The sequence below is a fragment of the Metopolophium dirhodum genome, chromosome 1 (assembly GCF_019925205.1).
Source record: "Metopolophium dirhodum isolate CAU chromosome 1, ASM1992520v1, whole genome shotgun sequence".
NCBI lineage: Eukaryota > Metazoa > Arthropoda > Insecta > Hemiptera > Aphididae > Metopolophium > Metopolophium dirhodum.
In genome coordinates, this window is record NC_083560.1 from 151,293,951 (window position 1) to 151,304,872 (window position 10,922).

At 31.0% G+C, this 10,922-nt stretch overlaps 1 protein-coding gene and 1 pseudogene across 1 annotated transcript in view; one reads left to right on the forward strand and one right to left on the reverse strand.

Moving 5' to 3' along the window:
* Window positions 1–2,575: 2,575 nt before the first annotated feature.
* Window positions 2,576–5,374, reverse strand: LOC132933375 (uncharacterized; annotated as a pseudogene).
* A 2,981-nt stretch (window positions 5,375–8,355) lies between these two features.
* The window catches only part of LOC132933376 (uncharacterized), a 92,372-nt gene continuing 89,805 nt past the window's right edge, over window positions 8,356–10,922 (forward strand). Inside the window, exons 1-3 of the mRNA XM_060999671.1 lie at window positions 8,356–8,482; window positions 9,398–9,634; window positions 9,938–10,915. Coding sequence (XP_060855654.1) covers window positions 10,420–10,915 — 496 coding nt within the window. The 5' untranslated portion in view covers window positions 8,356–8,482; window positions 9,398–9,634; window positions 9,938–10,419. The remainder of the gene's footprint in view (window positions 8,483–9,397; window positions 9,635–9,937; window positions 10,916–10,922) is intronic.

Here is a 10,922-nt window from a genome sequence, read left to right on the forward strand (position 1 = left end):
ACGGTAGGTTACAAGTGGGTCACTGTAATGGATGGTGTTAAATTTGAATTCAATAATATAATATCATTGTATAAGAAAAACGATTCTGAGCGAAAACGGTCAGTCAGCCTATGATTTTACCAAGTATATTTGATGATATTATTGTGAATAAAGTAATTTATATATAACCTATTTACGTGGAGCCTTGTTTTAAATGTTCAATCCTTAGCCATAAAAGTTAAAAATTTATAAATTTATAAATTTTTAACTACAAAATAATTAATAAATTATAAATTTGAAAATGTTGTCAACATTTGAACTTTAAATGCTTATAAAAAAAAATTGTGCGTATGTATTTTTAATATTTTTCAACTGCTATTAGAACGATATATCAGGGGCCTTATATTAAATTTTCACGCTTTTTTACCCAACAAATAAAAATTTATTGATATTTATAGAAAAAAAAACTAAAAAAATTGAAAACTGACATTGTCCGTAAACAGCTCAAAAAGAGTCAAAATATTTTCAACATTTTATGGTGTATAGCAAATGCTAATATAAACATTCAGTCAAAATTTCATGTCCCTACGGTCATTTGTTTTAGAGTTACACCAAAAACCAAAATCGATTTTCTCGAAAACAGATTTTGCGTAAAAATTCCCGTTTTTCCTTAATTTTTCTTTTGTTTTTCACGTCGCTTGTGAAAACTACTAGGAAATTTTTACTTTTCAGAAAAGTTACTATTGAAGAAAGTCCAAGCACTTTTACTGTCCTAAAAGGTAATGACAGACACAAAAATAAAAAAAAAAATAAAAAAAAAAACACACATCATTGTAGAATCAATACATTCATCGCTTCGCTCAGAATCTAAAACGGTTATTATCCAAATGTCAAATGGAATCTTCTAGAATCTAAAATTGATTTATTACCAAACATTTTCGCTTATATATTACTCACATGACTCCCAAGCACATTTCTTATAAATTAAAACTATTAATAATAACTAATTGTGTTAAATATTATATAATAAGTACATACTTTGAATTTTGATCGAATTTAATTCAAATGCATAACATAATATTATGTTATGTTTTTATATATTATACTATAATCTATATATAAAACACACCATGATAACATTTCCATAAAATTTTAATTTTTTTTATTTTATTTATTCATGGTCTAGCATCAATTACTAAGTTATTCGCTTGCAACCAAAAAAAGAATTATATTAGTTACATATAAATAATAAAATGGTTTCCTTGGATTAAGTTGTGCATATCAATAGTTTTAGAAATGTGATGATTTTGTTGGTGTTGTCTTGGATTGGGCTAAGGGCTTCGAAGAGGTTTTTAGACATTTCTAGGCTTTTTCTGGTTATTTCTATATGGTTTAGACACTAGACAAGAACCCGCTTGACTGTAAGAGGTTCTCCGCAGGTTTGGCACATTACAGGATCTTCTCTGCGCATAAGATGTCCATGGGACATCTTTGAGTGACCTATACGTAATCTATTAATAACTACTTCATCTTTGCGATTTGATGTATGGGGTTTAATCAGTATATGGTAGTATTTTCAATTTTTTAATATAATTTTACATGGATACAATTTATTAATAGGTAATATGCGTTCTATAAAAATATTCTGTATTTGACAAATAATCTCGAAGATTTCATAGTTAAACTATTTTGAATTATACATTTCAACTCCAATATTTATATAACTGGTATGTACTACCAATTGAATAGCTACCAATAAAAACATTATATATTTATTGTAAGAAATTGTTGTTGTTTGATGAATGAGGTGAATTTGTGTATAGTATGGAGGGATTTATCTCACCTCCTCCATCTGATTAACATTATAATTGTGTGGGCTACTCCACCAGACCTATATAATTAATGTATACGTCATTATTATAACACGAGTTATTTGTTTTAGGAACGGGCATAATGTGCAATCCATTAACCGAAAAACGTCAAATTGTCTCATGTTCAGTGTGGGTAACTATATTCTGTCTTAACAAAATACTATTACCTACTAATAATCATCACCAGTGGCGTATATATAATTTAATTCCAGGGAGGGGGAGGGGGAATCCAGAATGGGATTCTCGACATTATAATTAATGATAATAACTCTACACACACATACTTTTATTTTCTAGTATGGAGGGTGTTGAACCTCTTACCGAGATATACGCCACTGATCGTCACTTCCTTATAAACCTACAATCCTACATAGTATATTTTGTAAATATATAATATAATATTAGGTGCTTGAATGTTTGGTTATTTTAAAAAATAAAAATTTCAAATAATATTTCATAACTATTTTTAAGTTTGTTAAGGGTGTGATTAAATCCCTAAATCCCCTTAAATTCTAATGATTTTTAAATTATTAACCATTCCTAAATTACTAAACATTCAAAACGAATAAACGTAGGTACCTATACCTATTAAAGGTGTTGTGACTATGAAGTTATAAGGTAGGTATATATTAACATTTCTATGTTATAGACTAAATGCTTATAAAAATTATGTTTGTTATGAATTATTTTTATAACATTATAATAAATTATTTTTTCTTAAAACTTCAAGCATATTGATACATTGCAAGTTGTGTTAACAGAAACATGTTCAGCTGTACAAATAAGGAGTGCGTTGATCTGGCGTCAATTTGCGATGGACTCGCAGATTGTTCAGATAAGTCAGATGAAACCCAAAGTCTGTGTGCTTCATTTTTTAAAACGTACGGAAATAAAGCTAATAAGTTTTAAGGGATTTATAAAATATATAATATCTGTTCTTATTTTGTATTTATATTATTTATGTAAATATAGATGTCCGGGATCTGCGTTTCGTTGTAATTACGGTGAATGTGTAAGTAAAAATTCAAAATGTAATGGTAAGTACGAATGTGTCGATGGATCAGATTAAAAATTACCTGAATGTAAAAAACTAGACTTAAGTATTTCTTCAAGCCCTACAAGACCGCAACAGACTCAAGGAACCAGTCAGGCTAAATGCATGTAAGTAATTGATTTTCATTTCTAAATTGTAAAACTGTTTGATTAGAATATATTTATATATTTAATGATTTGCATCTTTTCATAGGATTTGTATAATATTCATAAGAATTAATTATGTGACTTGGCGCGACATGAGAGTAAGTAACAGCCGCTACCATTAATTCCTGGATGGATGATCACCCGGGTTCATAGTGGCAATAACCTTGCCAAGCATAGGTACCTACACACGTACCAACCAACCGTTCCAACCCCTACAAGAGCTATAATGGCCATAGTTGCAGGGGTTAAGACTTATAAAAAAAAAATTACCTATTATAATAATATATACACGAGTATTATTAATATCAATAAAAAACTTTGGATTTTGTGTAAAAATCATAATATATTTATTGTTTATAGTATATTTTACTAATATTATATGTTATAATGCAACTATTAATTTGTAAAAATAAAAAAATATTTTTATTATTAAGAAATCTAGAGGAATACCGTTGTTCATCTGGCCAATGTATAGATATAACATCCATTTGTGATGGAACTTTAGATTGCAATGACGGATCTGACGAAACATCAGAATTGTGTAAACCAAGGGTGTACGTATTCATCGGAATTTAAAAAGAAATGTACAACATGCATATCACATGTAACTGTTATAATTAGCTATTATATTATTAACATTTAACGTTTTAAAGGTGTCCAACGAGTACGTTCAAGTGCAAGTATGGTGCCTGTATAAGTAATCGAAAAAAATGCGACGGTTTGCAGCACTGAGCTGACGGTTCCGATGAAGCAGACTGCAATGGAAACCCCAAACCTTTGCCATTATTTAACTGAACCTCGCAAATCATGCAGAGGCCGACCACAACATCTGCACCGCAGTATCAAACTAGTAGACCAACAACGCAGACCAATAATGTGAGGTATTGTTCTGTTTATGTTTTTGTAATGTTAACATTTTTTTCTTCAAAAGATATCAATGCACATAATTTAAGATGGGCTAAACAAATGTTATTGGCAAAAACGTTTAAAACGCTTCGACATGGATTTGGTTAATTATAAATGTTAAGAGCGCCACTGTTACGCGGTATATTATTTATATGGTAGGTAACTATATTAAAACGTTGTCAATGTCTGGTACTGCGTGTATCTTTACATCATGAGATGATTTAGATGTTAGACAGGACACTTAGTTATACCTATAGTGGCGATTAAAATTTAACATAAACTTAAATAAAATATTAACAATATCAATATTGTTTTACTTTGGTGATCAACTACTGAAAGCAATACAAAGTGCAAGCAATGAATCTAGACTAGATTGGCATACGCATATCTAGCAAGTTGAACGATTATCATTATACATTTTGTTGATTAATCAAAATGTACCAATACCTATTTGATGGGTTTGATTGGTGACTATCGACTTCAAATGTCATTAACTGATCATTTACAACCAAATCAATAATGAGTGGTTCATTTACTTTTAAACTTTCAATACTATTTATACATTGTATATTATTAACAGTTTCTACTAATTTAATAGTTTTTTTTCTTATTTCTACACATTACCGATACATGTCCTTTTAGTTTGCAATTGAAACACTCCCATTGCTTTTCTGGACAGTTACGAGCATCATGAGTTCTTCCACACCGGTAACATTGACTCGTCTACTTACTTGATCCCTGTTGTGACTGACTGTACGATTGACTACCTCGTTTTGACCCCTCGGCGCTTTGATTGTTTGACTGACTACTACTTGGTACTGCACTGGTATTTTTCTTTAACTGATCTGTCTTAGACTGTGGTTTATTTTTGTAATTTTTTGCGATCCAATTTACTTGAGATTTATTTTTTATATGGTTGGACTGATTTTTCACTAATTCTGAGTCCAAAGCTTTTTCACATGCTTTCTGAAAAGTTAGTGATGACTCTCCCAGTAATTTTCTTTGACAAGCTTCATCCGTAGACCTACAATTAGTCTGTCGCGAAGTGCATCATCCAAAAATGTGTCAAATTCACAGTGACTTGCTAACTTTTTTAACGTAGTGATAAATTCTTGTACCGATTCCCCCGGACTTTGACAGCACTGATTAAATTTAAAACGGTCACTCACCACTAAACGCCGTGGCGAATATATCGCGTCCAAATATGTGACTAGTTCTTCAAAAGTCTTTTCTGAGGGATGACACGGTAAACATGCGTTATTCAATTGACTGTAGGCTTCTGAACCTATAAACGCAATGAGGTGCTTTTGACGTTGATCGTCTTTCACTTTTAACACTGACAACTGAGCCCTTAAACGATCATGATAATTTTTAAACGGTTCCTCATCTGGCACATAGGACGAAATTTTGTTCGACATTATGAACTTCGTTTGTACGTTTGCAAGACCACAAAAGAAACCAAACACTTTTCATATATTAATCACGCACATTAGAATCTATACGATTTCCTTTATATATTTTTAACAAAAAAAAACGTATAACGCATTTTCTTCGTCGCCAAATGTTATATTTGTATTCATTTATACAGACACGCGGAGTGCAGCGGACGAAAAAACATCTACAGCGAGTACGATCTGATTAAGACTGTTTATTATAATATATAACGGCTATCGCAGTATCGCGCTGTCGTCGATACCGATTACATAATAGTATAAATATTAATTAGGTAGGTAACATACATAACAAGTATACGGACATATAGATAATATAATATAATAACGATAGCTGCAAACGACAACGAAATTAATGCATACTGCATAATGCATATAGTTGCATCGTGGACATTTGCTACATACAAAGGTGTTATATCATTGATCATGACAATTTATGTATTATTTGAGATACATTCCGGTGTATAACGTATGCTTTAGCGAAACTTTAAAAAATCTCTGAGGTAATTACCTCTGAAATTATCGTTCACCACGCCACTGTTCACACATAATGAAAATTCACACATAATTTTACAATTCTATATATATTTCTATTTATATATATGTAATGTATTTTATTATATTGTCATATGTAGATACAATTAACTAATTGTTCTTGAGATTTGCTTAATTCTTTGGGACTGTCCTGTGGTGATACAAAATGTTGTTTTCAATTCCTCCCGTTTTATACCAATCTTTTATTTAGTGATGGATACGTTTTTTAAAATTTGGATTTATCTAATTTAAAATTCAAATTAATAGTTTCTCAGTTATAAAAATGTAGCTAAAGATAATTATAGGGCTTAAGACTAGTTTATAAAAATATTAAATATATGACATTATATCGAATCTAGTAGGTGCGTATCTATTATACTTGCTACTTGGACTATTTTTATAAATTATAAATAATGATAGATAAATATGTATTATTGACATTTTTGTATTTCTATAGCCCCCATATCTTGCAAACCCATTATTACCGATCATCCCTGAAGATCAATTTCAATTTATTTATATTTTTTAAGTAGATTTTGTATTGTGTTTGTTTTTTTGCTCCCGTAAAAAATATTTAAGTCGTCTACGAACAGAGTGTATTTGAGGGGTTCAGTGATGGTGTTGGATATATTGTTTATGGCTAAAATAATGTATAATAATGTAAATAATGTAAAATGATATCAGGATAAACTTGTGGGATTCCATTTTCTTGCAAACATTTCTCAGAAGATGACGTGTTGCCTATTTTTGATTGGAATGCTATGGTTATGTCCAATAAGTAGGTTTCCGTGGCATGATATTGTGCTTTGTTTTTAAATGATTCCGTGTTTCCACGTGCATTCGTAGGATTTTTCTATGTCAAGACTCATAGATTCTTTTTCGGTTATTTATTTTGTTTTGGATGTACCTTAAGCTGTCAATTGTAGATTTAAATTTCGGAATCTGTTTTGGAAATTTGATACTTAATGTGTTTTTTCTATGTATTATATAAGCCTTGAATTTGCGTATTTTTAAGGGTTGTTTTAGGGTGGCTTACCCGCCATTAAAATCATTATCGAATATTTGTTTATTTCTGTTTGCAATTGGCTTCACGTAAGAAAAAAAATATGGCTTATGAATAATAAATATGGTTACATTTATCCCCGGGCAACGCCAGGTAATATAGCTAATAGGTATTATAATTGAATAATAATAGACTCAAATGCATGTAAAAAAATATAAACAATATAAAAAACGGTTAATATCCAAATGTCAAATGGAATCTTTTAGAATCTAAAGTTGATTTATTACCAAACAATTTTTCTTATATAATACTCACATGACTCCCAAGCACATTTCTTAAAAATTAAAACTATTAATAATAACTAATTGTGTTAAATATTATATAATAAGTACATACTTTGAATTTTGATCGAATTTAATTCAAATGCATAACATAATATTTTGTTATGTTTTTATATATTATACTATAATCTATATATAAAACACACCATGATAACATTTCCATAGAATTTAAATTTTTTTTATTTTAATATAATTTTTTATTTTATTTATTCATGGTCTAGCATCCATTACTAAGTTAGACTAACTTAGTTTGTTCAGATAAGTCAGATGAAACCCAAAGTCTGTGTGCTTTATTTTTTAAAACGTAGGGAAATAAAGCTAATAAGTTTTAAGGGATTTATAAAATATATAATATCTGTTCTTATTTTGTATTTATATTATTTATGTAAATATAGATGTCCGGGATCTGCGTTTTGTTGTAATTACGGTGCATGTGTAAGTAAAAATTCAAAATGTAATGGTAAGTACGATTGTGTCGATGGATCAGATGAAAAATTACCTGAATGTAAAAAATTAGACTTAAGTATTTCTTCAAGCCCTACAAGACCGCAACAGACTCAAGGAACCAGTCAGGCTAAATGCATGTAAGTAATTGATTTTCATTTCTAAATTGTAAAACTGTTTGATTAGAATATATTTATATATTTAATGATTTGCATCTTTTCATAGGATTTGTATAATATTCATAATAATTAATTATGTGACTTGGCGCGACATGAGAGTAAGTAACAGCCGCTACCACTAATTGCTGGATGTATGATCACCCGGGTTCATAGTGGCAAAAACCTTGTCACGCATAGGTATCTACACACGTACCAACCAACCGTTCCAACCCCTACAAGAGCTATAATAGCCATATGTTGTTTTTTTGTGTGGTCAATTTCAAAATAATTGTCAATGCAAAGCGCCACATCACAAATTGGACAATAGTATGACATTTCTTTTTTACAACGATCTAATTTTCCCATTTTAAAATTATTCATGTCTGGCCGAGTGTCTGTGTAATGCGCGTGTGTCGGTTTGTGTGTGCGCAAGCGCAGAAAAATAATCAATACCCTCTAGCGTTGGCAATTTCTCGTTTCTCATATTTTGTTTATCATTTCGGCGCTGCGGTGACAGACGAACGCTAGTTGTAACTTTTATTTCAAGGCTATAATATATAAATCACACGAATCCTGTCGATAAAACATATATTTTGTGAGTATAATACATATAATATTATATAGTTATTCTCGTGACCATGTAATAATACATAATAATACACGAATGTATATTGTATTATAATTATTTATGTCAAACACTTCGTAAATACTACTTCTAAAATAGTAGTCTGGGTGGAACTAGTCTACCAAAACATGAGGTGTTGTTGGACGAGTTCATACCTAAGATATCGATCTGATATTAAGTTGATACAATATAATAATAATAAATATATTTTTACCAATATTGTTTTTTTGTGTGGTAAATTTCAAAACAATTGCTAATGCCAAGCGGCACATCACAAATTAGACAGTAGTATGACGTTTCTTTTCTACAACGATCTAATTTTCCCATTTTAAAGTTATTTATGTCTGGCCGAGTGTCTGTGTAATGCGCGTGTGTGGGTTTGTGTGTGCGCAAGCGCAGGAAAAATAATCAATACGCTCTAGTGTCGGACATTTTGTATTTTTGAGTCCTGCGCTTGACTAACCTTTAATGACTAAAATGGGTTCTTGTTTTTTATACCTTGTCATTTAGGCGCTTCGGTTAACAGGCGAACGCTAGTTGTAACTTTTATTTTAAGGCTATAAATCACCCGAATATTGTCGAAAAACATATTTTGTGAGTATAATACAAATTATATTAGAGTTATTCTCGTGACCATATAATAATACATAATAATACAAGAATGTATATTGTATTATATTTATGTCAAAAACTTCGTAAATACTACTTCTATAGTAGTCATGGGAGAGTTATCACTTCGGGGTCTTGTAAAAGGGGGGAGTTGGATGAGTTCATACCTAATAGCTATCGATCTGATATTAAGTTGATACAATATAATAAATATTAATATTTATTTAAAATAATAAAACAAATATTCTTATAAATATTTTATAATATTGTCCATAGGTTAAACTGTATAAGAATAAATGGCTGATACACCTATTTGGTGTGTTATTGAGTATGATGGTGGTGGTGTACAAATTGAACCTAAAAGTTGAACGGACACTGGGTCATCAGGAACCAGCTATTGGCCCAAACGAGGAGTTTTTATTTCAGACCTACAATACCTTAATGCAGTAAAACATAATACAAGTCCTGAAATAACTTGGCCAGACTGTAAGACATCTACACTGGGATTCTATGGTAATTTCAAACTTTATAAATATTATATTTTGTATAGGACAGTATTAAAATATATAGTTGAAACTTGAAAGCATACCTGATAAATGATAATCCTTACACTTAATTTAATAAAATATGGTATGACTATAAATTCATGGCAGTCGGATTTCACTATTATTAATCGCTTAAAAGTAAATTACTATGCTAAAGACCAAACTCAATAAACGTTTGTACAAATCATCTAATTTATACTTGCAATGTAATTATTGTTTGTAGGAATATTTAATTTGTTTTATTTTAATAATTTAATCAAATGTATTTTAGATGACTTCGAAGATGCCAAACGTAAACTAAAAAAATCTGAAGTCAATGCAGACCTTAACACAGATGTGGAAAAAGAAAAAAAAAGCCGAAAAAAGTGGAAGAAAAAAAAAACATTTGTTAGTTCTAGTGACAATCCTGAACCTTAAGTAACGCCCGCTATTAAAATAAAACTATTTCCTAAACCACAACAACCAAGTACATTGCCACAAAGTTTATATTTAAATGAATCTGCATTGCATTTTCCTGAAAAATTACGCTCTCACAGAATCCCTTTCTAAATTTTCCGTATCAACTACATCATTTACCACATAGTAAATATTATAAATAATATAATTATTCGATTTGATTTAAAAGTACACAACAATAGCAAATAGATTAAATACAGTAATTTTATAATATACATTGCCTTTGCGATTCTTTGACCGGTCCACTCCCATCCAGCCACTATTACACAAATAACAATTTATAATAATATCGACATCATGAATTCACGCGCATCTTTGAGTTGCTTGCTGGCCGTCATAGCCAACTTCATCCCTGAGGCGGCCCTGAGCGGCGCCCGCATTGTGTCACGTCTGGTCATAATGGCTGACCGCAATTCGAACTTGTTGATCGTCCTCAAAAAAGCCGTCAGCGCCGGATCCAAAATCACCGATCCAATTACATTTGTGATAAAAATTCCACCGATTAAGATTACCGCTGGCGACAGCGTTATGGAAATCCAGTGCTGTGAACCCAATGTTATCTTCACCAACGAAGAGAGACACATGTTTTGCCAGTCAATGGACGACCACATGTTACGCACGGTGTACCGGTGTCACGATGTCACGCTATACGACGACGGCAACCCCGAAAACGTGACAGTGGTGTACTGGACGTTGGTCAAGACGGCGTGGTACCAGCTCACGTTCCTGGCCCTGACCATATTGCCGTTCTGTTTAATGGTGATATCCGCACTAGTATACCACCTCTCAGAAAGCTTCGA